Source organism: Ammospiza nelsoni, chromosome 26 (assembly GCF_027579445.1).
Source record: "Ammospiza nelsoni isolate bAmmNel1 chromosome 26, bAmmNel1.pri, whole genome shotgun sequence".
NCBI classification, from domain to species: domain Eukaryota; kingdom Metazoa; phylum Chordata; class Aves; order Passeriformes; family Passerellidae; genus Ammospiza; species Ammospiza nelsoni.
Genome location: NC_080658.1, coordinates 3332932 through 3360141, shown reverse-complemented (window position 1 = coordinate 3360141; position 27210 = coordinate 3332932). Strand labels below are relative to the sequence as shown.

General features: G+C 58.8%; 6 protein-coding genes across 8 annotated transcripts in view; 1 reads left to right on the top strand and 5 right to left on the bottom strand.

Moving 5' to 3' along the window:
• Positions 1-473: 473 nt before the first annotated feature.
• Positions 474-3519, bottom strand: IFI35 (interferon induced protein 35). Its single transcript, XM_059489235.1, is given in 11 exon segments — positions 474-773; positions 894-1000; positions 1268-1457; positions 1598-1728; positions 1929-2073; positions 2369-2476; positions 2799-2954; positions 3176-3250; positions 3325-3393; positions 3395-3492; positions 3495-3519. Coding segments are annotated over 11 exon segments (1299 nt in total). The 3' UTR covers positions 474-578.
• A 482-nt stretch (positions 3520-4001) lies between these two features.
• Positions 4002-5975, bottom strand: RPL27 (ribosomal protein L27). Its single transcript, XM_059489299.1, has 5 exons — positions 5898-5975; positions 5716-5798; positions 5387-5556; positions 4774-4884; positions 4002-4092 (listed from the first exon to the last, which is right to left on the bottom strand). Exons 2-5 carry the CDS (start codon positions 5794-5796, stop codon positions 4044-4046), a joined length of 411 nt encoding a protein of 136 aa, XP_059345282.1. The 5' UTR covers positions 5797-5798; positions 5898-5975; the 3' UTR covers positions 4002-4043.
• A 366-nt stretch (positions 5976-6341) lies between these two features.
• RUNDC1 (RUN domain containing 1) lies at positions 6342-10379 on the bottom strand. Its single transcript, XM_059489209.1, has 5 exons — positions 10027-10379; positions 9364-9522; positions 8710-8908; positions 8357-8446; positions 6342-7812 (listed from the first exon to the last, which is right to left on the bottom strand). Exons 1-5 carry the CDS (start codon positions 10354-10356, stop codon positions 6947-6949), a joined length of 1644 nt encoding a protein of 547 aa, XP_059345192.1. The 5' UTR covers positions 10357-10379; the 3' UTR covers positions 6342-6946.
• A 53-nt stretch (positions 10380-10432) lies between these two features.
• On the top strand, positions 10433-17668 carry LOC132084192 (putative protein PTGES3L). 3 transcript variants are annotated; one of them, XM_059489246.1, is made up of 17 exons: positions 10433-10588; positions 10954-11067; positions 11208-11274; positions 11530-11628; positions 11983-12072; positions 12177-12230; positions 12929-13051; positions 13120-13279; positions 13697-13754; positions 14086-14242; positions 14327-14443; positions 15008-15138; positions 15312-15378; positions 15566-15657; positions 16108-16162; positions 16617-16711; positions 16851-17668. In XM_059489246.1, the coding sequence occupies exons 1-17, from the start codon at positions 10581-10583 to the stop codon at positions 16984-16986; spliced, it is 1623 nt and encodes a 540-aa protein (XP_059345229.1). In that variant the 5' UTR covers positions 10433-10580; the 3' UTR covers positions 16987-17668. The 3 variants fall into 3 exon arrangements, with proteins under 3 accessions (XP_059345229.1, XP_059345228.1, XP_059345227.1); XM_059489244.1 differs by lacking the exons at positions 10433-10588; positions 10954-11067; positions 11208-11274; ... (1 more) ...; positions 11983-12072; positions 12177-12230 and adding an exon at positions 12750-12843; XM_059489245.1 differs by lacking the exons at positions 12929-13051; positions 13120-13279; positions 13697-13754; ... (6 more) ...; positions 16617-16711; positions 16851-17668 and adding an exon at positions 12414-12622.
• An 888-nt stretch (positions 17669-18556) lies between these two features.
• On the bottom strand, positions 18557-21391 carry G6PC1 (glucose-6-phosphatase catalytic subunit 1). Its single transcript, XM_059489254.1, has 5 exons — positions 21122-21391; positions 20563-20672; positions 20147-20255; positions 19834-19949; positions 18557-19649 (listed from the first exon to the last, which is right to left on the bottom strand). The coding sequence occupies exons 1-5, from the start codon at positions 21349-21351 to the stop codon at positions 19135-19137; spliced, it is 1080 nt and encodes a 359-aa protein (XP_059345237.1). The 5' UTR covers positions 21352-21391; the 3' UTR covers positions 18557-19134.
• Positions 21392-24625: 3234 nt separating this feature from the next.
• Positions 24626-27210, bottom strand: part of LOC132084153 (membrane primary amine oxidase-like) — a 3559-nt gene continuing 974 nt past the window's right edge. Inside the window, exons 2-5 of the mRNA XM_059489187.1 lie at positions 26457-27198; positions 26084-26369; positions 25286-25415; positions 24626-25144 (exon numbers count right to left, since the gene is read on the bottom strand). Of these exons, the coding sequence (XP_059345170.1) occupies positions 24842-25144; positions 25286-25415; positions 26084-26369; positions 26457-27198 (1461 nt within the window). The 3' untranslated portion in view covers positions 24626-24841. The remainder of the gene's footprint in view (positions 25145-25285; positions 25416-26083; positions 26370-26456; positions 27199-27210) is intronic.

Here is a 27210-nt window from a genome sequence, read left to right as displayed (position 1 = left end):
CCCGCCGCCCGCTCCCACAGCTCCGGCCACCGCCCCGACCCCTCCGCCGCGAGGAAACGAAAGCGAAAGCGGAGCCGCTCCGCCCTGGGCCCGCGGGAGGGCGCGGCCCGGCTCCTCCGGGCTCAGCTTCGCCCTGGCCCCTCAGAGCGCGGCCGGGAAGGACTCAGCCTCACGCCGGCCCCTCACAGCACGCCGGGGAAGGGTTCAGCTTCACCGCGGCCCCTCAGAGCACGGCCGGGAAGGGCTCAGCTTCACCGCGGCCCCTCAGAGCACGGCCGGGAAGGGCTCAGCTTCGTCCCGGCCCCTCAGAGCACGGCCAGGAAGGGTTCAGCCTCACCCCGGGCCCTCAGAGCACGGCCAGGAAGGGTTCAGCCTCACCCCGGCCCCTCAGAGCACGGCCGGGAGGGGGTTCAGCCTCGCCCCGGCCCTGCAGGCAACGCCCGGCCCGGCCCCAACACAACAGACACGGTGGGTGCTTCCAACAGACACTTTTAATTTCTCCCGTGCCCGCGGGTCAACGGACGCACGGAGCTCCTCAGCCTCGGGCTGAGACAGGACCAGCCCGCATCTGGCCAGGACTAGCCCGCAGTGTCCTCCACGAACACGGCCACCCCTGTCCGCCCCGCTGGGACGTAGGCGAGTGCATCCACCTCGCCGCCGCCGCGGCTGGCCTTCTGGAAGTGGATCTCCAGGGCGTCTCTCATGGACTCCACGCTCATCACATCGGGGATGCCCAGCAGCAGGACGGTCCTGGGGCAGCGGGAGGGCTGGAGCTGGGCAGAGCAGGGGGTGAGTGCAGGGCAGCGCAGGGAGAGGGGCTTCAGGAGCCCCCTCAGCTGTGCTGCCTCCACCCAGGCTGGGAGGAGCTGCTTTCACGGGGTTCATGCCCTTACCTGCAGGTTAGAGATGTCTCCACTCATGTATGGTGATATTTTGATTTTGTATTTCCCTTTCCCAATGGGCACCTGGATATGTCCTCTTTCAATTAGCGGCTCTGCCACTGCATATGGAGAGGAAAGCCCTGAGCTGCCCAGGTCAGCTCCAGGAGAAGTTCTGCCCCTGGCATAGGCACCAAGGCTGACACTGCCCAGCTCATCGCTCAGCTCACCCACACCAGCACAGTTTTGGGGGAGGCAGGACAGCCTGGGGCTCACTGTATCTTCCCTGTTCCTTCAAAGACAGCTTCCTCTGCTCTCAGATTTCCCCCCAGAGCAGGCTGGGCTGCTCCACCCTTGCCAGCCACCCAGGCTCAGCACACCCCACGCACCTCCATCCCGTGTGAAGGTCAGCACCACCTGCTGAGAGTCCTCCAGGAAATTTCTGCTCTCCACCTCGCTGCCCCCATTCTTTGTCTTGCTGAAGAAGAGCTCCAGCTTGTCCAGCAGTGCCTCCTTGGAGATGCTCAGGCTGGGCAGGTCAGACACAAGGATGCTCCTGCTACTCTGAGTCAGCCTGATCTGTGGGTGGCACCGGCCAGTCAGTGCCAGGGCAGGACTGGCCCAGAGCTCAGGGGAGCAGTGCCCTGGTTGAGGCAGGCTCAGACGGGGGAGCAGCGTGCCCAGGGCACCCCCATGGCATGGGGACCCACGGGCCCTACCTCCAGGGCAGATGGCAGCAGGATGTCCATGGGCACTGCCTGCACTTTCACTCTGCACTGGTCGAGCTCCTCCAGCTGCCCACAGCTCAGCTCCACCGTGTGCTCCTTCATCTCTATGATCCTCTGGGCCACTGTGGGCAGGGAGAGCCCCCAGCACAGGGGAGTGACTGCCCAGCGCTTTCCAGGACAGCAAAGGTGCTGGGGAGGGGGCACAGCCCCACACAAGGCAGGGAGAGGGGGAGCACCAAACTCTGGCACAGGGAGGGGACACAGAGCAGGCTCCAAAGTGATCGAGGACACCTGGCCAGAGCAGTGCTCTTCTCACACTTACCCTCTGCCTCCTCAAAGGTGATGAGAGCTGAGCCCCCTGGCAGAGGGCAGCGGATCAGTGGGATGAGCATCAGCTTGTTCATGTCCTCCTTGTTTGCTGGGAGTCCCTTAAAGATCATTTTCTTTTCTGGCAGGGCAGACAGTATCTAGGTACAAGCAGAGACAGCACGTGGAAGAGTCTGGACCCTGCACAGGGCATGTCCCTGCCAATCCATGGACTAGAAATAAGCTCATGGCTCAAATAAACTGCTGGAGAACCTCAGCAGAGTCTCTCCTAGTGTCTGGCTGTGCCTGGAATTCCAAAGCATGACCAGAGCTCCTGGCTCTGGCAGAGGAGCTGTTCCAGTCATCACACAGTGCCCAGCTGCATTCACCTGCAGCTTCTCCAGCCAGGCTTGTGCCCTTGCCAGCAGACCCAAGTGCCCACACACACTCTGTTACCTGCACAGGATCATTCCAGAAGACCCTCTTCTTCAATTCTTCCAGTTTATTGTATAGAACCTGCTTCTCCAGCCTCAGTCTCTTGTTCTCCTCCCTTACTGTAAAAATCTAGAAGGAAGGAAGGAAAGAAGGAAGTAAGGACAGAATGGGAAGTAGGGAACACCAGGACACAAAGGGCTGCAGCACATTTCTGTTCTGAACACACAGCTCCAGCCCATTCTGCTCTTGACTGCCTGCAGCTCTGTCCTGGCTCCTCTCCTTTGAGGATAGCCCTGCCTTGCTGCAGCACTGCCTCACTTCTCAGCACAGGCCTTGTGTTCCCCATGAAACCTCCAGCAGATCCCAGGCAAGTGATCTCAGAGCAGTGACCTGCATCCTGCAGCCCCTGGCACCCTTCCAAACCTAGGCCACCCACTGAACACTGACTGACCTGGCGTGCTCTTTCTTCATCTCCATTTAAAGGCAGCTGTTGCTCTAAAACTTTATGAAGTTCTTCTTCTTTCTTCAGCTCCTGCGTCCTTTGCTCTGCAGCTTCCTTGGCCGATTGTAGCTTTGCACATTCTTTCTCCAGAGCAGTGTAAAGCTCCTGTGAGAGGCACCATCAGACAGCAAGACCCTGACGACACTGCATCCCCCACCAGCCAGGCAGCCCCGGCACAGGCCGTGCCCTAGAACAGACTCTCCCTCCAGGGGATTGCTCCTCTCTGCCGCCTCTGACTCCCAGAGAACACCCGAGCTCCAGGCCAGGGCGGACCCCGCACAGCCGGGACGCGGCCGCCCAACCCTTCTCGGGGCAGCCGGACCCACCTTGCAGCGCTCGATCTCCTGCCGGAGCTGCTCGGGGCTCTGCAGGCTCTCGTCCTGCAGCCGGACGAAGGATTCCTAAAGACAGGAGGGGTCTCAGCCGCGCTGCGCCCCCCCCACCCGCCGCTCCCCGTGGCTCGGCTCTTCCTCACCTCCTCCGAATCCATCCCCGGTCCCCGGTCCCGCGGGGAGCCCGGCCCTGCCCACCGGGACCGCTCTCCCTACTCCCTCCGTGCTACCGGGGACTCGTTCTCGCCTTTCGCTTTCGTTTTCCCCAACTCGCCCCGCCCCGGCCCCTCCGAGGGCAGCCCCGTCCGGTACCTCATCACCTCCTCCTCTTCCTCCATCCCCGCCCCGCCTGGCTCGCCTTCCGAGCACCCACCGGGCTGCCAGGAACGGACCAGCCAGTAAATAAAGAAATTAACTCTTCCAAACGGACCAGCTAGTAAATATAGGAATAAACTATTCTGAACGGACCAGCTACTAAATATAGAAATTAACTCTTCCAAACAGACCAGTTGCTAAATATAAACTCTTTCAAACGGACCAGCTACTAAATATAGAAATAAACTGTTTTGAATGGACCAGCTAGTAAATATAGGCATAAACTCTTCCAAATGGATCAGGTACAAAATATAGAAATAAACTCTTCTGAACGGACCAGCTACCAAATACAAACTGGTCCATTCCTGCCCCACTCTTGGATTTACAACTCGACCCAGCCCCTGCTCCCCTGGACTGCAATGGTTTCCCCAGCTCTTAGGGACACAGAGCAAGCATGACCACACCACAAAGGCCACTGCTTGTTTGTTAAATAACAAAAAAGGCGTGGTTTTTAATAAACATTTATTGATGCAACCTCGTTACACCTTTAGAATCGCAGCTTCTGGAAGAACCACTTATTCTTGCCAGTTTTGTACCTGAAAGAGAACACACAGGTTAAAGGCCGTGTAAGAGCAGGTAACAGCACCAAACCTGCACCTGAGCTGTCCCAGACACACAGAATGTAGCACCTAATTCACCCAGAGGTAATTCACCTCATCTCTATGGCCTGGGCTACAACCAAACCCACTTTAAATATTGAAATTCCAAGGGAAGGAACTGCCAGGCTCCAAATTTAAAGACACCTGCACTGTGGCAGTTTCCACCCCAATGGGTACAAGCACAGGACACAGCCATCCCACTGGAAACCTGGTGTGGCAGGGGGAGATGCCCTTGGAGAACAGCCTGAGACACTGTGTCCCACTGAGACCACACAGCTCCTTCATCTGAAGGAGCTTCTGAACAGAAACCCATTTAAAAAAGAGCAGAAACCCCAGCAAAGCATCAGCACTGCTCTGGCCCACCCAGCCCAGTGATAACAGAGAGCATGAACTGGCAGCACCTTGTCAGATCATCCTGTGGCACCTGAAAGGCTCCACAGGTGCTGGCACGATGGTGCACACACACAGAGGTGAGAAAAACACACTCAACAAACACTCCTGCAAAGAAGCCAGGGTGGAAGTGCCAACCTGGAAAAGCACAGACTGCAGCACTGCAACACCAACCCCTCACACCAGTAACAGCACAAACAACACTGAGGAGATGAACTCCCAACTCACCTCTCCTCAAATTTCACCTTGGCTTCACGTCTTGCTTTGCGTTTCAGAGCGGGATCCCTGAACACGTCCTTGTTCACCACTGTTTTGTCCAGGGGAATGTCCACAGAATACCTGGCAGAGAGCAGAACAGTTCAAAATGGGCATGGTACCTGGCACAGGGCTGAAAACCAAGCACATTCTAATGTCCAGACAAGGAGTTACAGCTCCTACAGTCTCCTCAGCTGAGGAATCACCAAACCACGAAAGCAGTCTCAGTTCAGCCTATAACGGAGCCATACCCTTTCTGAGGGATATGCAGCTCTGTTCCATGTGGTGCCTGGGAGCTGCTCTGAGAGCTCTGAGGCACAGTAAGAAATGGCTCTGCCAGCTCTATCCCCTCAAAAGCTGTCTCTAACACCCCCTGAGCAAAGGGAAGATCAGTGTGGCTGAAATAAGAGCCAGCTGCCTCATCCCAAAAGTTCATTAATATTTCCACTCAGCCTCAGACCCTAGCTCCATTTTTGCAGAGCCTGAGCCTCACATTCATTCAGCCACGGCATTAAACAGGCTTGGTAACTCTCGGTGCTCAGTAGAAAACACAAGAACCACGAAAGCAGCCGGTATCAGCACTCACCGGGTGGGCATCAGGTGGTTGTAGTTGTAAACCTTCACGAAAGACTTGATCTTGGACCTTTTTGCGATCTTTTTCTTGCCCATGGCAGCAGTCACCTTACGCGGGTAGCGATCGATGCCGGCCACCAAGGCGTGGCTGTACGGCCGGTCCGAGGTGCCATCGTCGATGTTCTGAAACAAACAGGCCGTGGTGGCGGCGATCGCACCGAGGAGCGGCGGCGGAGGTGGCACCGAGGAGCCGCGGCCCCGTGGGCCCCGCAGGACCCGCGCCCGTGCCTCCCTCCCGGTGTCCCGCTCGCCCCGGCCCCGCCGGCCCAGCCCCGCGCTCACCTTCACGATGACGGCCTTACGCCCCGAGTAGCGGCCGGCCAGCACCAGCACCACCTTCCCCGGCTTCATGAACTTCCCCATCTCTGCGGAGACAGCAGCCGGCAGTCAGCCCGAGCCCGCCACCCTCGCCCCGGCCGCCACCCCCGCGGATGGCGGCGGATGCCGCGCCCGCCCGTTCTCACCGAGGCTCCGCTGCGATGGCGCTGGGCCGGAAGGCAAAGGGAAGGCAGCGCCCGGCTTTTACCCGGACACCTACGTCACTTCCGCCGCGCCGCCGGGAGCGGCTGCCAGCACCGAGCGGCGGGGCCGCGTCCGCCTCAGTAACCCCCGGCACGGCGGTGCCGCGTCCGCTTCCCCCGTACCCCCGCGCACAGCGATGCCGTGTCCGCCTCAGTAACCCCCGGCACGGCGGTGCCGCGTCCGCTTCCCCCGTACCCCCGCGCACAGCGATGCCGTGTCCGCCTCAGCCACCGCCGCCCCAGCGATGCCGTGTCCGCCACAGCCATCCCCGCCCCGGCGGTGCCAGTGTCCGCCTCAGCCGCCCCCTCCCCGGGCACGGCGGCGCCGGTGTCCGCATCGCCCGCCCCCTCCCAGCCCCGGTAACGCACAGAGCACACGGGACAGGGTTGAGCTCGGCCCACAGGTAGTACAGCGGTGTTTAATTTACCCCGCGGGACAGCGGGCGGCGCTGATGCCCCACAAAAGCCCGGAACAAGGAGCTGCGTCCGTTGACAAAGCGCCCCGGCAGCCCGAGGGACACAGAGCGCAGAGCCGCTGGAGGAGCCCGCGGGCACCTCTGGCCCGGCACTCATCTCCTCCTACCGGGGGAGGTCAGGCAGCCCCCAAGGTGCCTCAAACCCTGCCAGCTCCCTCCTCCATGAGAGATCCTGTGTGCAAGGTGTAGAGCAGAGACTGCAAGAAACAACCACAAAGGAGCTCACTGCACATCCCACGGGCAGTCCCCGTGGCCAGGCCTCTGTCCCCCACCCCTGAACTGTCCCTGGACACTGGGCAGGGCAGTTTGGCCCCAGAGCAGCAGGGGGTGGGCAGGGTGAGGCGCTGCTGCCCAACTGCGGCCTCCAGCAGACAACACACTGCCAACAACACGAGACCCTAAGATTTCCCTAAAAGCAAACGCCAAAGAGACAAACTCGGTCTTACAAAAGCCAGGCTTCTTGAGCCCAACAGCTGCCTACTAGTGGAAAAACGGATGAACGGCAATAAAAACACATCAAAACGCATCTTTGATATTTTTCAGCTGCCGAACAGCCAGGTCAACCGGGAGGTTGAACTTCAGGTTGCTCAGGCGGCTGAGGAGGGTGAGGGCGCTTTCGAAGCCGGTGCTGGCCATGTAGCTCCAGGGCTGGTAGTGAGACTCAACCAGAGCCCCAGACTTGCAGATGAGGTTGAGCCACGAGACCAGGCGCTGCTCGTTGAGCGCCATGCACACCAGCGCCTTCAGCTCCGAGTCCGCGCTGCGCTTGAAGGGGCCGTGCTCCGTGAGCACCGTGTGGATGGCTGCCAGCAGGCTCTGCTTGGGGGTGGCCACCACCGCCCCCGTCACGGGCAGGGCGAAGGACAGGGACAGCTTGCGAGCCGGGGATTCCGCGAAGGCTCGTCCGTTCTTGGCCTTGTAGTACTTGACAAAGAGTTCCCAGGGGTGCATGGTCTGCGGGGAGGGGGTGAAGGCGGGAATCAAGCAGGCGATGGGGGCCAGCACCAGGCTCATGCCTGGGGAGGAGGCGTAGAGCCCGTGGGCCAGCAGGTCCCGCAGGGCCAGGGTGAGCTCCCTGCGCACAGCCAGGGTCAGCTCGTCTCTGCCGCCCAGGGGAACGTCCTGCAGCTCGGAGGAGCAGATAACGTGCTCTGCCTGCTGGTGTTTCAGGGCTAGCTGCCTCACCCGCTCCACCGACAGCTCCAGTTTCTCTATTAAGGGGGAGAAGTCGTGCTTGTCCCGGTCCTTCTGCCAGAGGGTGCGAGGGATCTGCCCCGTGGCACAGCCAAACTGGCTGACAGCAAAGATCTGCAGCACGGCCAGCACGCGGCGCATGAGCTGCAGGCCCGTCTCTTGCATCCTTCTGGCATCTTCTGGGTTCACTGACCAGGGTAGAAAAGAGAAAAACATAATCTCATTAGGGAGTCAACAACTCTGCATGATCATACACACAAAGGGAGTGCAAATATCTGAAAATCCCTCCAGGTTAGCATTCTGAGTAGCTGCAGATGCCTCATGCTACATTATTGTACTTCCAGCAGGTTTAAGGGAAGGTCTTAAGTTTAAGTAGGGAGGTCTCAAACTCCAAAGAATGCTGGATCCCTCCCAGCTCCCTGTACCTGCTCACACTGCTCAGAGCCTGAAGACCACAAATTACGGTGTGTTTTGCACCAGGTATGAGCAGTCTCTTCCTGACCCCACTGAGGACTGAGGCCACCCTCCATGCAACATGCTCAGGCTCTGTGACTACTCTGAGGATCCCATGGAAGGAGGGTAAAGGAAAAGGACACAGGCCTTCAGCAGAGGGAGTACCAAAGCACAGAAACCAGCTGCCAGGAAAAAGCAGACAGTGACTGCTTTGTGCTCATCAAAGCTCCAGGGAGGAGCTGGAGCTTTGCTGACAGTGCTGAGCCCAGCAGTGCCCACCTCTGTTCCCAGGAGGCCGGGTGCTGGGTTTGTAGGAGCCTCCACAGTCACAGTGGGCATCTTCTGCCTTGCCAGAGCTTCCAACTTCATCTACAAAAAGGATTTCACATCATTATTTCACATTTGTTAATTTCAGCTGCACAGCCCAAGTCTTAAGGTCAACATTCCTCAGACCCCTCTAAATCTCTTTTGTCACTCTATCAATACTTTTCTTCACTGTCAGTTTAGAGAGATTTGTACTTTCCTGTGACCCAGAAGCTGCTCCTGCATCTCCTGACATCTGTGACTTTCCTCCTCATGACTACGTCAGGCAATTACAAAGAAATTTGCTCATTCAAAAACTCATCACTGACCCTGAATGAAGTTGATGAACATTTCCAGGTCCCTTATCTGGGTTTTCAGCTGCTCCACCAGCTGCTCCTTCACCCTGGCTGGATTCACAATCTGTGCTATGGCAGCATCCACCCTCTGCCGCAGCTCCTCTGGAGAGAGCTTTGCAAAATCTTCACTCAAGTCCATGTCCAGCTTCTTTATCAACTCATTTATAATCATCTGCAAAACACAAGTGAGCAGTGGGATTTCACCACATGGCACTGCTGCCTGGGAGCTTTCTCAAATAATTTTTTATATCAAATAAATTTTTACATCAGCGAGAGGGGAGAAGTTGATCCAGCTCTGCAGGGTAATGATTCATGTTTAACATAGAGGCACAGAGTGCCGGGCTGGAGCAAACTTTGGAGGGATTGCACAGAACAAGGAGGGGCAGCACTGGTTTTAAAACAACTTCAAATTCTTCAGAAAAAAATAACTCCTTTCCCAGAGGTTCCCTCAGAAACAGGACACCTTTACTGCACAGAAATAACTGCAAAAGACACATGACAGGTTCACACGTGTAGACAAACTCCTGACATTCTACAGCTGCTGGTGAGAAATACAGACTGATGAGCGCCTACAGTATGTAAGACACTCAGGCTAGGAAATACAGCAGGAGGATTTGGGAGCCTTACCCGTTGTCTTTCCATAACCACAGACTGTGGCAGGGAATCATAGCTGCCCTCTTGGTAAGCAAAGGTCTCAAGGTCATCCAGCTGTGTCTTGAGCTGCAGGATCAGCTCTCTCTGCTTCTCCTTCTGGACCTCAATTTGCTCCTGCTTCTCTCGCTCACCCTGGAAAAAAGTTAACAGTAAATAAAATTGAAAGCTTACTGTCATACCCAAGGCACAGAGAACAGGATTATGATGTGAGCAGTATCTCCTGCAGCTCACGTACTTCACTAGTCAGCACTGCAAATTGGCCTGAGAGCAAAATGTGAGCACCAAGCAGAGGTACCAGATACATCATCTCATTTAATAAAGGAGGGGAAGCACCTCTCCAGACCGCTTGCACCCACGTCGTGTCCCACAAGGCCAGGATCCAGGAAGAAGGAGGCCAAATAAGACGTACATATCACAGATGCTGTGAGTCAGCCGTGCTGTACCAGGGCGTGGAGCGGTGACACACCGCTCAGGGCTCCGAGGCACATCCCTGCGAGCTGCCTGCGAGTCCCCGGGAGCCTGCGAGCCCCGTGCAAACCCGAGCACCGCGGGCAGCGCAGCCACCCTAATGCGCTTCAGGCGGGGTTAAACCCACACACCGACCGCGGGGCCATGCCCGGCAAAGGCTCCACTCACCGGAGCGGCGCCGAGCCCGTGGGGCAGCGGCGCGGGGCAGCCGCGGAAGGCGAAGTCCTCGAGGTCGCGGAGCAGGCGCTGCTGCTCGGCCGGGCCGGCCCGGGCCACCTGCCGCAGGCGGAACTGCACCTGAGCGAAGTGCGAGGCGAGCGCCAGCAGCGCCCCGTGCAGCCGCCGCCGCTCGGCCCGCAGCTGCGGCACCGACTCCGCCGAATCTCCCCCGGTAGCCGCCGCTTCTTCGTCCTCCTCGTCCTCGTCCTCCTCCGCCGACACAGCGCCCACCGGCGCCCAGCGCTCGCCGGGGCCCAGCGAGCCGCTCTCTCCCTCCATAGCCGCCGCTACCGGCGCCGTGACGCCGCCGCCATCTTGGCGCTGAGGGGCGGGAGCGGGCGGGGCCAGCGCGCCCCCTCGCGGTCCGGCCCAGCGCGGCGGCGGCCCCGGGGGCGCGCACCGGGGGGAGCGGGGGGCGGCCCCGGGCCTGGCCCGTCCCGGCCTGGCCGGTCCGGCAGCCGCGCCCCCGGCCCGAAATAGCACGGGGCGGGGTCGGCACCGCCATGGCGAGGTGAGCGTGGCCGGACGGGACAGGCGGCGTACAGAAGCCGTGTAAAGCGCCCGGTACCCGGTAGAGGCAGCGCCCGGCAGGAGCCTCCGATCTGGAGCAGCGGGCGGCGCCGGGCCAGGCAGAGGGGAGCGGACACAGCCGGCCGGGCCCCGCCGGCCAGGGGCAGCGGGGAGAGTCACGGGGCCGGTGTCCGCTGCCACCGCCCGTCGGCACCCGCCCGGCTCCCTCTGCCCGTCCCGGGGCTCGGCACAAGCAGAGCCGGTGTCCGGGGCCTTTTCCTCGCCCCTGGCCCCTGCCGAGCTCTGTTAGGCACCGGGAAATGCCCGCTGGTGATGGTGATAGCCGCCGCTCTGCTCTTCCCCAAGGCAACCCGCAAAGACGCTGTGGTACGACCGGCCCCGGTACGTGTACCTGGAGTTCTGTGTGGAGGACAGCACGGACGTGAAGGTGCTCATCGAGGACCACCGGCTGGAGTTCAGGTGAGCTGCCGCTGCCCTGCCCACCGACACGGCCCTGCTCTGCTCTGGGGGTGGTTCAGAGGAGCGGGAGGACTCTGTGAGAGGAGAGCACGCGGGGACTCAGCTCTCTCCTAAGCCCTGTTGTTATAACGTTTTGGCAGCTGCAAAAATGCAGACGGTGTGGAGTTCTACAACGAGATCAACCTGTACGCCAGAGTCAACTCCAAGGTGAGGTTTCCCGCCAACAAACTCTTCTCTGTCAGCCTCTGTCAGGCTCAGAGTTAGAGCCAATCTGTGCAGTCTTGAGCAACACTGCCTAACACTGAATGCTGCCCATCCTGAGAGCCCCAGCCCTGGGGCTGATACTCACACTGCTGCCTTGAGCCAGAAACAACCTGTCTGTGGTTCTGTGACCCCACAGCCCGCACAGGTCTGAGCAGAGAGGAGCCTGGCAGACCCTGAGGCACCCCAATCTCTTGGCAGGACTCACGGGAGAAGCGCTCTGACCGCTCCATCACGTGCTTTATGAGGAAGTGGAAGGAGAAAGTGGCCTGGCCACGCATCACCAAGGAGAACATCAAGGTGTGTGTCGTGCCTGGTGCCTCAGTGCATGTGCTATCCCCACTCTGCACCTCATGGCTCCTAGGAACCAGCCTGCCCCCAGGACACACACAGAGGCTTCCACAGGGGATCCCAAGACAGAGCTCCCAAAAAGCCCTACCTGATAATCACCACTAGCCCACAGACTTCCGCCCTCCAGGAAGGACGTGGCACCCTTTTCCTTGACACACTCAGGATCAGGACCAACCAGTGCCTGCAGGCAAAGGGACACTCCTGCTTCCTGCCCTTGCCCTTCACCTGTGCAGGAGCTGCCCCTGGGCTGCAGGTCCCTGCAGTGCTGCTCCCCCACTCAGGGGATGCTCTCTGTGCCCACAGCCAGCCTGGCTCTCCGTGGACTTCGACAACTGGCGAGATTGGGAAGGGGACGAGGAGGTGGAGAGAGCCATGGTGGAACAGTACGCAGAGGTGAGCTGGGCCACCGGCCTCAGGATCCCGGGGCACATCGTATGGGTGTGTGGGATGGGGGAACGCCGGGAATTTGAGGATCCAGATGTTTGTTTCCCATCCAGATGCTGGAGAAGGTGACAGAAAAAGGCCCCCCTCCAGCCATGGATGACCTGGATGTAAGTACCACCTGCCGAGCACAACCCAGCCTCAGCCTTCTGCCGGCTCCGGGGCACCGGCAGCACCTCCCGCTGCTCACCTCGGGCAGCCTGTCCCGGGACAACCGGCTGGTGCCCCCCGCTGCCACCGGGGCTGGCCCGGTCTCGGCCCAGTCCCTGGCATCTCGCTCCTCCCTCCCGCAGGATGACTGACGCCCAGGCCCCCGGGGACGCCGCGGGAGTCAGCCGGTGCACCGGCAGCACCACCGGGGAGCGGCGCGGGCAGGGCTCTCCGAGGAAGCGGAGCCGCCTCAGCTCGTGCATCGCCGCGGGCATCGCTCCCGACCCGCGGTCCGGTCTCCCGTAGCCGGCTAAGCTGGCGGGGCACGGGGCAATAAACGTGAATTGCCGCAGCCGTGCGCTGTGTGCCGTGTGCCGCGCCGGGCCCCGGGAGCCGCTCACCCGCACCGGCGGGAGCGCGCGCCGCCGGCGGGAGCGCGCCCGCGCGTCCCCGTGCAGCCCCCGCCCCCTTCCTGTCCGTGTCCGTGTCCGTGTCCCTCCGCCAGTCCCGGCTCGCTTGTGCCGAGCGGTCGCCATGGTGTTCCGGTGCCAGCGGGACAGCTGGGCCCGGCAGGTAGCGTCGGGCCGGGGCCGGGACCGGGGTCAAGGCGCGGGGCAGGCCCGGGCGGGCCCTCACGGCGCCGCCGTCTCTGTCTCAGTTCACCACCAGGGTGGTGTCGTGCCGGGCGGCCGAGCTGCGGCCCGAGGGCGGCGGGGAGCCGGTGAGCGGCTTCCAGGTGGTGCTGGAGGACACCATCCTCTTCCCCGAGGGCGGCGGGCAGGTACGGGCCGGGCCGGGCGGGGCGGGGACCGGGCCGGGAGCGGCGGCGCTGATGCCCCGTGTCCGCAGCCGGACGATCGCGGCCTCATCGGGGACGTGCCGGTGCTGCGGGTGACACGGCGGGGCACCGAGGCCGTGCATTTCGTGCCGGCCGCGCTGGAACCGGGCGCTGAAGTGCTGCTGTCGCTGGACTGGGAGCGCCGCTTCGACCACATGCAGCAGCATTCAGGTCCGTGCCGGTACCGGGGAGCGCACGGAACACCCCGCGGGCCGTGCCGGTGGGGCGGGGGGGCGCCCACCGTGTCCCCATCCCGGTGAGGGTAGGGAGAAATCCGCCGGCTCTGTGTGCACAGCTTGTTCCCGGGACTGCCGAGGGCAGCAGCACCCTCTGTGAGCTCCCCTTTGCTTGTAAACGCACCAAAAACAGATTTGGAAGAGAAAGTTCAGCCTGCTTTGCACAGCGTGTGCTGCAGTGCCAGGAGCAGAGGCTCATGAGGCCAGAGCTTCTCCTTGCTGCTCCTGAGCTTTGGCAGGAGCCCCCCAGCACCCAGCACCCAGCCTGTCGTGGAGAATGTCAGCAGGAAAGACACGGCCTGACCGAAAATGCCAGTGGCACTCAGAGCTAGTGCTTGCACATCTCTTTCAGGACAGCATCTCATCAGTGCCGTTGCAGAACAGATGTTTGGATTCAAGACTACGTCATGGTGAGCAGGATAAAGGTTCCTTTTGACTCATTTGGCACATGCCACCATGGTACCCTGCGTAGAGCCTGAGCACTGAAACACCAAAAGAAATTTGGATGTTTCATTTGAGCTCAAATGTTGTAGGAGAGATGACTGACCTGGAGAGAAGATGTACAAAGTGTTTTCTCTGTCTTGTCCTCCTTAAGTGTTTGGTTTCCACCTGGTGCTTTGAACATAACAGGGAGAGGAGGGAAGTCTGTTTTGTTTCAGTCCACACTGCCAGCAGTGGGATGCTGGTGCTGCACAAAGGCACCTCCCAGCTGCTCTCAGCAGATGTCCTTCCTTGGTGCAGGGAGCTGGGCCGCCAGCGCAGTGTCATTGAGCTGGACACCCCCGTGGTGACAGCAGAGCAGCTCCAGGCCCTGGAGGACAGCGTGAACGAGAAAATCCGGGACAGGGTCCCTGTAACAGTGAGGGAACTGGCCGCAGATGACCCTGAAGTTGAAACAGTGAGTGGTGGGGGAGAGCTGATGGTGTTCATGGAATAGCTGAGCGCAGATGTCACCTGCTCTGTCCCCCTGCTCCTCTGGCAGGTGAGGAGCCGGGGGCTGCCCGATGACCACGCGGGGCCGGTGCGGGTGGTGGACATCGAAGGCATCGACTCCAACCTGTGCTGTGGGACTCACGTCTCCAACCTGAGTGACCTCCAGGTGGGCTCCTGCAGCTGGGCTGCCCCTGGGAGCCAGGCTGCACATGAAGTACAGCCAGAGTCCCTGGGATCCACAGGCTGCTCCAGGCTGTGCTGGTGGGGAAAGGGGTGGCAGAGCCCCAGGGTGAGGGAGCCCCAGGAGGGTCACACATGGGCTGGGTGCCCTGTGATGTTTTTGCACTGCCAGGGGTGTTGGCCATGTTCCCTTTGCTTGAAGCTCTGATATTTTTGAGTGTTCATCATGGATGAGAAATCTGTGCAGGGAAATGGTGACAAAATCCTAGACTGCCTTTAAGTATTTGTACTTTCTCAGTCATTGGTTGGAGTCGGTTTCCCAGCAGATACATCCAGATGTCCTGTAGAGTACATCCCATGGCTAGAAGATTGCATAAATTCCACTGTACTTTTTTTTTTTTTTTTTTATGTTGACCTTATGGCTGATTAAAATCCATTTATTTTCACTAGCAGAGAGTCAAAATTCATTACAAAGCATAATCTCGCAGGAACTGACCACCAATGTGAATTATCAAAATGCTGTTCTGACCAAGTTGATTTTCTTTTGAAGGTTATTAAACTCCTTGGCATGGAAAAAGGGAAAAAAAACAAAACCAACTTGGTTTTCTTGGTGGGAAACAGAGTGCTGAAGTCAATTGAACAAAGTCACAGTACTGAGAAGGCTCTAACCTCTCTGCTCAAGTAATCCCCTTTCCACTTTTCTTATTTCATCTTCACTCCTCCTCCTGAGAGATACCACATAAGCCTCAGGGTGCATGTTGTGGGGCTGTGTGTGATGTTGTCTGTTGTACTCCTTTAGGAAATTCTTCCTCTGTCCTTCAGAGTAGTGATCCAAAGTCTCTCATTTCTTTCAGAAATGGACCAGGTGAGCATGTAGAGGCTGTGAAGAGACTGCAGAGCTCTGTGAAGCTGCTCCAGAAGGTACAAGAGTGCCTGGGAAAAGTGGGTTGTCACTATTTCCTGTAGGCCATTAGTTGTGGCAACTGGGAGTCAAATCATTGGCTTCAATTTTTGTGCATATTGTGAAAAGTGCTCAAACCTCTGGGAACACAGCTGTGTTCACACTGACTTCTCCAGCTGCAGTACAGTTAATTTCCTTTTCTTTCAGAATAACCTGAACTTGCTTAGAGACATTGCTGTTTTGATAGCCCGGGACTTCAAGAGCAAACCTGCTCCAAAGCAGCTCTTTGTGTTGCACAGGTATGGGGGAGCTCAGGGAAGAGGGGCCAGCAGTATCCCACAGGTTTTATGGCTCTTGGATCTCTCACACCTTGTGAGAGCAGCTTGTTTTCTCAAGGGAGAATGTAAATAAAGGAAATAGAATGTTAAACTGCCTTGGCCTGCTGCGAAGTTGTGTAATTAAAGGAATCTGTAATTCAGTCACTGAATTCTTCTGGTGCTGTAGCTGAGAAATTGCTGTGTCCATCTAATTCTCTCTGCACTTGATATTTTCAAGTAAAACCAGGGAGCTCTATTTCTTAAAGATAACACTTGAATAATTCCTAAAGGAGAGCCCAGCAAGGATTTACACCTATAGACAAGAGAAAGAGGCCAAAATCTCTAATCATGCACTTGGTTTCTGACTGAGATTTTGTACTCTAGAGGGGGTTTTTGCTTCTTTCTGAAATGTTTTTTTATCCATCCATACAGGAAAGAGGGTGATTCTGAATTTATGAACATCATTGCTAATGAGATTGGGACAGAGGTGAGTCACTGATGAAGACTAAACTGACACCACTGGTTTTCCACCCCAGTTTTACATGGCCAGGCTGCTGTTCCTGCCACAGTCATGATCTGCAGATCTGGTTCCTTTGACAAGTACCTGAGGTTTCCTGTCCCCAGCAGCCTCAGTCTGCAGGGCAGTCCTCAAACAGTGAGAATTCAGAGCCCTGGAGAAGAGCCCCAAGAGCTGTACAGAGCCTCACTGGCTGAAATAGGTTAGGATAGAATTAGGTAGAAGTAGAATAGGAAGAACAGCAAGTTTCAGTCACAATCACCTAGTTCAGCTGCCAGCTGTGTCCTTTTAATTTGGGATACCCCAAGCAGTGTCAGTCTCAGTAATGCACATAGATTTCTGAATTGTCACTTTGGTGTTTGTGTGCTGTGGCCACTGTGGAAAGCACTGATTTCTCTGGAGCAAAGCCCATCTCTGCCCACAGGAAACCCTGCTATTCCTGACTGTGGGAGATGAAAAAGAAGCAGGACTCTTCCTTCTAGCTGGACCTGTTGAAGCAGTTGAAAATTTAGGTCCCAGGTAACATTTTGTGATTTATTTAACTCGAGTAAGAATTCTGATGTTGCAGACACGATGAGCAGCTGCACAGTGTGATCCAGGCAGGGATCTGTGTGTGCTGGAGCAGCCTGGGCTCCAGCCTGTGCTGTTGCTGCTGCAGGGTGGCAGAGCTGCTGGGAGGGAAAGGAGCTGGGAAGCGCGGCCGCTTCCAGGGCAAGGCAGCCAAGATGAGCCGGCGAGGAGAAGTGCAAGCTCTGCTCCAGGAATTCATCAGCAATCAAAACCCTGGAGCATGAGAGACAATTCTCAAAGTAGCTTTGTCTTATATTTGTTTGCACAGGCTCCACTAGCTTCTCTACCAGAGAATAAAGACCTGAACCCAACAGCTGGTGTGCACATGCTCTGCGTGGGCTGCTCACGGAAATGGGGAGGGGATCTGCCATCAAGGCTTTGCTGCAAGGCCTCAGTTGTCAGAGCAAATGGTGCAGGGGTTAAAGTAGTCCTTAATTAACCACTTTGTAGGGTTCCCAAACCCAGAAGGGGCCTCCTGCTGGCAGTACTTTGGGGCATTTTGCTTTGTGCCAGTTGCTGAGGAGAAGTTGCTTGGTACAAATGCTCAAGCAAGAGGCAGCTGGTCCCCCCAGACTCCTTGGGCTGGGTGAGGGCAGAGAGCATCTGGAAGGGAGAGCAGGTACCCCACAGGCAGATCATCATTCCTCACCACATACCATACCTTTCCCTTGGTGGGGTGCAGTTGTTAGTGGTCGTTTTTTGACCATCAATAGTTTCTGGAGCTGATGCAGCTGTAAACTCCCTCGGGATCAGGCAGAGCTGTCCCTGCTGTTCCCTCAGCTCACCCTTCCTGCCCAGGGCCCTGGAGCTGCTGCAGTCTCCTCTGGAGGAACTAAAGGGCGCTATGGAGCCACAACAGGGCTCAACAGGTAATTTGAGAATTTACCCTTCCCCTTCTTGCCAGAAATGGTGTGACAAGTTTACCCCAGGTGTTGGTAATAAACAGAGAACAAGAATAAAAGAAACCTCCATCCTAAGGAATTTTGTCTGTCATGAACAAGGGGATGGGAGCAGCCCCAGCAGATCAGATTCCCACCCATGGCTGCTGTGACTGCTGCATGGCCACAGCCTTGGCTGAGCTGTTGGGATGGCACCAGGACAGAGGGAGCACCACTGAGGCCTGGAACTGGTGTGGGGTCAGAGCTGCAGGGGCTGTGCTTTGGGAGTGATCCTACACATGCACAGAGTCTGGCAGGAAGAAAGTGTCTGCACCTCCCTGTGTATTTTGGACTATCTCAGACTGATGAGGATGTTTCCTGAGAAGGTTTAGCTGGGCTGTACAGCCTGCACAGCTTGGAGGGCAGCAGGCTGAGCCCTCAGGACTTCCTGAGTGAGCACTGGGCTGGGGTACTGAGGTGAGAGGGGCATGACCCCAACCCCACACCATGGCAAAATAAATCCCAGTTCTGTCCCCAACACCCTGGGGACTCAGCACAGCCCCAGCTGAGCCAGTTGATCCCAAAGCTGAGCTCGTTTCTGTAAGCAGTGAGGTGACACAAGTTTGTCCCTGTTCCTGGCACAGAGTGCACCCAGAAACCTTGGACAAACAGCACAAAAAGCAGCTCATTGCCCCCACTGTGCTGTCAGGGTACAGCTGTATCTCAGGACAAAAGGTGAAGACCTAGGGCACTGGGCAGTGCCCTTCCCAGTGGCTTGAACACATCTTGCAGCTGTTGAGGGTCTTCAGCCGCCAGGAGAAATGTCCTTCCTCTACCATCTGCAGCCATGGCACAACCCTGCCTCCAGGAGCTGATCCCCCATGCCATGGTGCTGGCCAGCAGGACACTCAAACTCTCCAGCTAAACAACCTTCATCTTTAATAAAACACCTCCTGTGCCCAGCCCCAGCCACCCCCTGTGCTGTGTGCCCAGCTCCATGCAGTCCTTGTGTGCCCCCCACACTGTCCACAGGGGTGAGCACCAAACGTCCTCCCAGGGCTGGGGGTCCCTCACCCACACTGGCACTCTCTCTCCATGTCAGTCTGTCCTTCCTGTCACAGAGCTGCCTCTTCAGCACGCTGAGGTGACAGCGCTGATGCCAGTGGTGCTGTCCCCAGCCCTGCAGCACAAGGTAGGCTGTCCCCATGAGCTGCAAAGGAGTGCAGGACTTCTCACTGCTGCTGCTGCTGGGTCCTGGGCAGGTTTCCCCCACCCGTGGGGGCAGGAGGGACAGCAGGGCAGTCGTGGGCATGCAGGGCTCTCTCTCTGTGCCACCAGCCAGCCCAGCCCAGCAGGACTGGCACTGTGGGTCCGTGTTGTGGGAGCCACCCAGCAGCACCGCCGGCCCAGCCTCCATTGTCAGCTCCCAGTGCAAACCAGTGGCTGAGGTGTCCCCAGGGCCTGGCAGCTGCCCCTGAGCCACCCTGGGGTGCCTTAGGCCGCCTTTTTGTGCTGTGTGGCCAGCAGCTGGGCCAGGCAGTAGGGGATGAGGCCCACGGTGGCCAGCGGCACGGCCGCGCTCTTGCAGAAGGACAGGGCGTAGAAGAGCAGCTGCACGTGGGAGGGAGGCTTGAAGGCATCAAAGACGTGGAGGATGAGGAGGGAGGCAGCGATGCAGCCCAGGCGGAAGAAGGGCAGCTGCTGGCCCTGTGTTATCCGGGAGCTCTCCTGGTACAGGTGGGAGTTGAGGGCCAGCCCCAGCCCGAAGAGGATGCCCAGGTTACGGAGGAGGCTGGCAAAGGGAGTGGTGTCAATGTGCACCCACTCAGGGTTGCTGCACCACTTCTGGGCCTTCTCCAGCGTCCAGAGCAGGTCCACGCCGAATGTCCACAGCAGCAGGTAGAAACCCAGGGTGAAGCTGAAGAGGAAGATGGTGATGACCAGGTACCGATGGAAGCTGGCGTGGTAGATGCAGCGGACGTGCTGGAAGGTCTTGGCCACAGCCATCCCTGCCAGGAACAAAGTGAGAGCTCTGGTCAGTGCTGCAGGTGCTGCAGTGCAGCTCAGTGTGCTGCAGGGACAGGGAGGGAGCTCTGGTCAGTGCTGCAGGTGCTGCAGTGCAGCACAGAGGTGCTGCAGGGACAGGGAGGGGGTACTGGAATTAAATACCAAGGAGGGTTCTGGTGCACTCACCTGAGAACACCCCTGCAATCACCTGGTGCGGGAAGTGAGCGGCGATGAAGACTCGGGACATGCAGACGCAGACCTGAACTGCCCAGAAGCCAATCCAAAGCACCGTCCACAGCACCCTGTGAGGGACAGGTGGCCATGTGGGTGCCAGGGCCAGCTTGCACTGCCCATGGCACTGCCATCACGTACTCCAGACAATGCCTGGCTGTCACTGAGCCTGTCAAGCCCACAGCCTTGCACCTCGATGGGCTTGGCTGTGCCTGTCAGTGCTGGAGCCACCTCTGCCTGGCACAGGTGGTTTTGGCACTCAGCTTACCAGTATCCCAGTGTCCTTGACTGCTTCTCTCCCCCAGCAGCAGAGAGGAGGGCAGTCACCATCACGTAGTACACGCCTGCTGCACCCATGGCATGGCCAGATGGGCTCCCTGGGCAAGAAGAGAGAGCCAGGTCAGGCTCTGCAGGGGCCAGAGCTCAGCACCCACAGGGGTTTGTGCTGAGCCACCACAGCTTCACCAGGGGTCAAGGTGTGCTCCGTGCAGGGGCTGCCATGCCTCCTTCCCCTGCAGGCACAGCCAGTGTCCCCAGCACACTGCAGCCTCTCTGCAGAGCTGTGCAGGGCTGGGTGCTCCCTGCAGGCTGCCAGCACCAGGCCAGCACCCCCTCTTTGCCTGTTCAGGCCAAGCACCCCCTGCCCCTGGCTGCAAGCCCCTGCCATGGCTCAGGGAACCCTACCAGGGCCAGTCTCACAGGTGAGAGGGAACTGCTGGATCTCCGGTGCAGAGCTGTTGCCATAATAGTCTGTGTCAAGGACCCACCAGTATGGCCTCTCCCCAAAAAGGATCCTGAAAAGAAAAGAGAAGGGGTCTGGGGAGGTCCAGGGCACAGCTGCAGCTTTAGATCTGTTCTGGGAGATGGAAGAAGCAAAGGACCCACAAATGGTGCAGGGCATCCCGACAGACACATCACCCAGCTGATTGCCTGGTTCTGACAGCCAACACTGCCTGCCCGTGTCCCCATCCCCAGCCCTGAGAGCAGGAACACCCTGGAAGCAAGCCAATATTGCCTCCTGTGCTGAGGGGCTCTGTGGAGATCCCCCCACTCAGCACCAGCCCTGGCTGATGGGAGGCTCTGCTTGCAGGAGGCTCCATCCCTGCTCGGAGCAGAGGGGCAGAGCTGCTCCTGCATGGCTTGGGGAGGAGTGACCATGGTCACTGCCCAGCTGGGGCTGAGAGCACCCACATCAGTGCAGGTGTGCCAGCACAGCTGGGAGTGCTGGCTCAGGGCCACTCACCACTTGAAGACGAGGTTGAGCCAGTCTCCAATGACAGCCACCCAGATGAGCCTGATGCCCACGGCCTCACTGAAGTGGAACCAGATGGGGAAAAGGACAAAAAAAGCATTCCTGAGATCAGCAGCATAGGAGATGAAGAGGAACCAGTCCTGGGAGCCCTGGAAGCGCTGCTGCAGCCAGTGTGTGGTCTGGATGCCCACATCATGCAGGAGGTTCATGTGGGCCTCCATCCTCCCCTGCTGCCCTCAGCGTGCCTCCGGCTGTCCCCTGCTCCACTGTGCCACTGGGGTTTTATACTCTGCAGGGTCCTGTTTGCAGCAGGCAGGTCACTGTCCCAGCACTGATCTTTGGACCCAAAACCACTCTTTCCAAAGGTACATCACCAGGGGGTTGTAACAAACATGTTTGGAACAGCTTACGTAAAAGGGGAAAACAGGTTTGGAGGGCACGTGGAGAGCAGTGCTCCAAGCCCAGCACCATCCCCTCACTCAGGGGGATCCAGCTATGCAGCACAGCAGCTCTGACTGACCCACAACAGCACAGCAGCTCTGACTGACCCACAGCCCTTGATCTGACTGACAGCAGCTCTGACTGACCCACAGCCCTTGCTCCATGATCCCACACTCTGTGTGACAGTCCTGCAGAGCTGCCATGGCCAGGGCTGACAACTGCTCTGGTCTCTCTGCCAGGTCTCACCACCAGAGCATGGTGAGGATGCCCAGGAGCATGCAGTGGGTGCATGGAGCAGAGGGCAGACTGTCCTGCCCTCTCCTCATTTGCCAGGCTAATTTAACTTTGCATAATGGGAAACTTTCAAAGCCATTCCTGGAGGTTCCTGTGATCCCAGAGAGCCAGGCCTGGGGTGCTCCTGGCTGCCAGTTGTGTTCTTCTGATCTCTAATGGGGAGCTGAAGGACCTTTGCAAATAGGGACTGCCCTTCTCCACTTGGTTAATCCCTCCTGCCCCACCAGGCCCCAGCTGTGGGTGCAGAGCCCAAACAGAACTCATCCTGCAGTGCCCATGGCCATCCCCTGCACCCCAGCTGCACTCTGCTGTCCCTGGCACTGCATCTTTGTCACCCAGCAGCAGCACAGGGTGCCCAGGCAGCACCCAGCACAGCTGAGCAGGCAGCAAGGCATTAATGATCAACAGCCAGTGAAATGCATCACTTATCTCCCTCCTGAGAAAATTCATGTCAGGATCCTTGAACCCCTGCCCTGTGTTGTTTGTCTCTGGGAGGGAGCTGTGTCCAGTTCTGAGTCCTGCTGACAAACAGCAGCGGTCACAGACCCATCCTGCCCCTCTGCCCATGCATGGGAGCCGTGGGGTCCGACAGGCACAGCACCAGCAAACCTCTGTCCTTGGGGTGTGGCCTGGGAGGAAAGCAGGCAAAGAAAGGCCACAGACACAGCATGTCCCATCCAGCCTGGCCGTGCTGCACCCAAGGAAGGTGGTCCCACACCCTGGGCTGAGCTCCTGACCTGCAAAAACACCCCAACAAAACAGGAGTTTGCACAGAAACTGAATTACTCTTGCAAAACAAATCCCCCATCAGCTCACTCCAGGGTCTTCAGCTGAGAGAGGCTTTGGCCAGCGTGAAGGAATGCAGCAGACTTGGCTTCTGTTCCAACAATATTTTGAAACCATCAGCAAGAAATCCTTCCCAGGAGATTTCACAGCGGAAAATGGGGCAAAAGGTGCTGGGGGATGGGGGCCAGCACTCCAATCCTCTAGGAAAATGTCACTGCAGGAAAACTGGGGCCATGGTGGGGAGAGAGCAGCATGATGGGAGCAGCCAAAGGACAGAGTGGCTCAGCCCAGTATCCCAGTGTGTTTGTGCAGTGCCAGGTGCCCATGCCACTGCTCAGGACAGCGCCAGAGGTGCCAGGGTCCACATGATCCCTGCCCTGTGGGTAAATCCCCAGCCCCAAAGTCCCTGTGAGGAGCTGGGGCAGGGCAGGGCAGCAGGAGCTGTGTGGGCACTGCAGGTTCTGCATTCTGGCTGCTCTGACCATTGCTCAGGGTCCTGCTCATCCCTGCAGGGATGTGCACTAAAAATGTGCTGGCTTTCCCATGGAAGGACTGGGGGAACCCAGTTTGTGCCTCAGCAGGCCCAGCTGTGTGCCTGCAGCGGCCCAGCTGCTCTGGCACACGCTGTGCCCGTGATTCCCAAGGCTCTGGGTGCAGCCCTGGCCAGCACAGCACCACTGGGGGCTGAACGTGCCACGTGGAGAGCCCGTGCTTGCTCCAGAACGTTCCCTGACAGCTGCAAGGTCCAGGCTGGGCTGTGGCAGCGCGCTCACTGCGTCAGCACCGCCCGTGTGGGCACAGGGAGCGGGCTGGGCACGACCTTCCTGCTCTGGGCACAGCCCAGGGCACCCAGGGGCCACTGCAGGCCACACTGAGCCATGGCCTGAGCTGCCCCCTGCTCCCCTCCCCTCTCCCGTGGGCTGCAGCAGGCTGAGCTGGCTCCCAGGGGCACATCCACGGCCATGAGGGCTGCCCAAGCTCCTCTCAGCCTGTTTTGGGGCTGCCCAAACTCCTCTCAGCCTGTTCTTGGGGCTGTCCAAGCCCATCTCAGCCTGTTCTTGGGGCTGCTCAATCCCCTCTCAGCCTGTTCTTGGGGCTGCCCAAGCCCCTCTCAGCCTGTTCTGCACAGACCCACGCACTACAGCGAGGGGATGGACACCCACCGTGCCCCCAGGGACTCTTTGCTGAGTGTGTGGTGTCTGCTGCCGTGTGCCAGGGGTGGCACTGAAAGAACAATAAAAACAAGCTCACTTGTGTCCCCAATGCCAGACTGCACGTTGGGAGGGTCTGCCATGCCAGCTGGCCGGAGGGGAGGCTCACATGCAGCTGGGGTGTGGAATCAAGGGTCCCCCACACAGCGGTGGGCTGAGCAGGCCTGGGCAGCAGCCAAGCCCAGAACTGATTAACACAGCTCGGAACAAGTGTTAAACATTAACTGCCCTGTTTGCTCCACATTCCCTGGCAGGAACCTCCTGCCAGCACCAGGGTCCAGGAGCATCGCCAGGACAGCCCACACAGCCGTGCCAGGCGCTGTGCCAGGCTCTGGGGCTGCCCCACAGCCTGGGAGCCCCTCAGAGCTGAGCCAGGACCTTCCCTAAGGGGCTTCAGCAGGAGACAGAGCAGCAGCCAGGAGCTGGTTCAGGAAAAGCACAGAGTGCCCGTTTATTGGGAAGGGCACACTCAGGGCAGTGCCCAGCCCAGGCTGTGCCCATCTAGAGGCTCAGCCTGGGCTCCTCCAGCAGCATCCCAGCGAGCCCAGGGCAGCACCTCCCTCTGCAGAGCCAGCCCTGATGCTGCAGTGCCTGGGGAGGAGGTTTGGGGCATTCCACAGCAGCTCCACACCACTCACTGCTGCCACTGTGAGCAAAACCTCAGCTGGAGCCCAGCCCCAAGGGCAGCTGCAGCTTTGTGCTGTGGCCAGCACTGTCCCCTGTGTGCACCAGCGATGGGAAGGAGGTGGAAACTCCATCCCAGAGGAGGGGAGTTCACCCCACAGTTCACAGGGCGAAATAAAATCACTCCCAGGGGCTGCTTTTCAGAGGCTTTGGGTCCTCCCTTGCTGCAGTGCTGAAATGAGAACTGAGCTTCTCCCAACACCTGACCCCGAGCACAGGACAGCCTGGGCAGGATGGGGCAGCTCCTGGGTGGGACAGAGACCCCCTGAGTGCCCCCCCAGCAGCCCCTGGCCCATCAGAGCCCCCCCAGGGGCGGTGCCAGGCTGAGGTTGAGGAAGCCCCCGAAGTGGAAGGGGGGCAGGCGGGGGGCACAGGTGGCAGCAGAGGACAGGCAGGCGAGGGGGTTGTCCCCACATGCCCCAGCATCCTGCTCACTGCTCAGGTACACACTGTCAGGGGAATCCACCGAGGGGTCCTCGCTGAAGTAGTTGTAGGGCCTCAGGAAAAAGCCAACGCTGTTCCCCACGGTCACCGTGTTGGGGATGTCTTCAGCATGAGGGACGTGCAGGAACCCCACGGTGACCCAGGCAACCAAGTCCTGGAGAAGAGGAACAAAACATCTGACAGGCTGAGCAGGGCTCTGCCAGCCCAGCAGCTGCTCAGGCTGGCTCTGGGACAGGAGCAGAGGTTCTGAACCCGCAAGGTTCAGCTTCTCCCCGCTCCAGGGACCCCAGCTCACCTGGTTGGTGATGGTCTCGTTGTTGATGAAGTCAGCAAAGGCCACAGTGGGCGTCCAGGGGTCGTTCTGGTTGTAGACGCTGGTGCTGGTGGGCTCCTCCTCCTTCCTCCTGGTGACAGCCAGCTGGTACCTGCCAGCACAGGGTCACAGGGGCTTGTCCACACCAGCCATGGCACTGCCAAGCTGGGGCTGGGTATCCCCGGTATGCCCTGAGGCAGGGAGGGAAAGGGCCAAGAGGGCAGAAAAGGGCAGCACCCCAGCATCTCCAAGCTTTGTGGGGAATCCCTTGCTGCCTCTGGCTTTTCCAGCATGGCTGGGACGCGGATGGATCCAGGGGCAAACGCTGCCAGTCAGTGCCCAGTGCACTCCCCTAAGCCACAGCTGCTCCTGCCCCACACAGACATCCCCAGCATGAGCTCCATCAGCTCACCCTGGCACTGAGACTGCTCTGTGCTGGTCCCAAGCACTTTCCAAAAGCCATTCTGTCCTCGTGGGAGGGTATCACAGCCTGGCAATGCCAGTGCTTCCCTTAGGAATTCCTTCTGCAGCCTACTGCCCCTCAAAGGCAAAAACACCTGGGGCTGCTCTAAATTAGTCTGACATGGGGTCAGACTCCTGCCTGTGACCTACCATGAGCAGATGTTATTGAGCAACAGCTCAAGGAAATTTCAGAGCCAAAAGCTACCACATTTGCTTTAACCCTTTGTTTTACCCTTCCCTGCAGCCTGCTGCAGGCCTGCCCAGGGGTGAGAAGCTCCCTCCACCAGGAGCAGAAGCTGCTGAGGCCTCAGCACCCACCTGCCCCAGCTGACAGAGCGCTCCATGGAGCTGTTGGTGGGCAGGTGCTTCCCGGCAAAGCTGATGACCTGGATCCTGTAGCTGCGTGGGTGCCCCCACCTGTTGGGATTGGGGCTGACAAAGGAGAGGTAGCGGGGCAGGGGGGCATTGAGTGGGAATGCTGCCTCATCCTCCCTCTCCAGCCTTTCCCTGCGGAGGTGCGGCCGCTCAATGGTGTTCTGTGCGCTCCAGGGATCTTTGACAAACTCATACTCCATGTCCTGGCTCTCCAGCGAGTTCAGCTGCCCTGTGAAGCAGAAGAGAAAACCCTCTCAAGCCCTGCACCCCAACAGAAGGCCACAATAAACCACAGCACAAAGGTGGCCACACCTACCATCAACATCCAGGTCCACCTTGTAGTGGATGTGGTGGATGTGCATCGTCCCCAGCGTGTGGGGCCCAACCCTGTTGCCATAGTCAGTGCCTCGGCCATGGAGGAAGGAGGAGCTGATGTAGCCCGTGGCATGCACCCTGACCTCCATGGCCCCGTTGGTGTGGAACATGAAATCCCAGATGTAATCGTAGTTGATGAGCGTGGAGATGGTGCGGATCACCAGCGCGTTCCTCCGCAGCCCGCCGTAGTAGAAGGACTGCGAGTCGGAGAAGTGGCGCCTCAGGGGGAGGGCAGAGTCATGCTCAAAGATGCAGAGGGAGTTCTGGTTGGTTTTGGGAGTGTCTGTCTCTGCCAGGTAGTGCCTGTCCACGTAGGTGGCCGTGTAGGGGCAGTCCAGGCCCCGCACCAGCTCGTAGGCAAACCTGCCGATGCCGAAGCTGCCGTCCAGGTAACGGGTGGACATTCCCCCGGGGCAGTTGGAGCCATACAGGGCTAAGGCTTCCTGCAGGCTCAGCTCATAGACAATCCTCTCCCCACGGTACCTGATGTCGAAGAGGCGCGGGCCAGTGTTGGGGTTCATGCCAAAGGCAAAGCTCCAGCCCTGGAAGGTGACGTGGTTGCTCCTGACGCTGTAGCGGGGACCCTGCGGCTCGAACTGCAGCGGGGCCGGGGGCCCAGGAGGGCGTCGGGGCTTCATTGAGCCCAGCACTGCATCAGCCTGGGGCTGCTTCAGCCTGACCACCTCCAGCGCGCC

Coding starts and splice junctions, on each gene's coding strand:
- RPL27 (XM_059489299.1), bottom strand. CDS start 5,796: ATGGGGAAGTTCATGAAGCCGGGGAAGGTGGTGCTGGTGCTGGCCGGC. Junction 5,557..5,715: donor GTAAGGCCGTCATCGTGAAG/GTGAGCGCGGGG, acceptor TGTTTGTTTCAG/AACATCGACGATGGCACCTC. Junction 4,093..4,773: donor AAGGTGAAATTTGAGGAGAG/GTGAGTTGGGAG, acceptor GTTCTCTTTCAG/GTACAAAACTGGCAAGAATA.
- RUNDC1 (XM_059489209.1), bottom strand. CDS start 10,356: ATGGAGGGAGAGAGCGGCTCGCTGGGCCCCGGCGAGCGCTGGGCGCCG. Junction 9,523..10,026: donor ACGGGCTCGGCGCCGCTCCG/GTGAGTGGAGCC, acceptor ACTTTTTTCCAG/GGTGAGCGAGAGAAGCAGGA. Junction 8,447..8,709: donor GTTCATCAACTTCATTCAGG/GTCAGTGATGAG, acceptor TCCTTTTTGTAG/ATGAAGTTGGAAGCTCTGGC.
- LOC132084192 (XM_059489246.1), top strand. Junction 12,073..12,176: donor TGGTGGAACAGTACGCAGAG/GTGAGCTGGGCC, acceptor TTTCCCATCCAG/ATGCTGGAGAAGGTGACAGA. Junction 13,755..14,085: donor GGATTCAAGACTACGTCATG/GTGAGCAGGATA, acceptor TCCTTGGTGCAG/GGAGCTGGGCCGCCAGCGCA.
- G6PC1 (XM_059489254.1), bottom strand. CDS start 21,351: ATGGAGGCCCACATGAACCTCCTGCATGATGTGGGCATCCAGACCACA. Junction 20,256..20,562: donor CACCTGTGAGACTGGCCCTG/GTAGGGTTCCCT, acceptor CTTCTTGCCCAG/GGAGCCCATCTGGCCATGCC. Junction 19,950..20,146: donor TCAAGGACACTGGGATACTG/GTAAGCTGAGTG, acceptor TGTCCCTCACAG/GGTGCTGTGGACGGTGCTTT.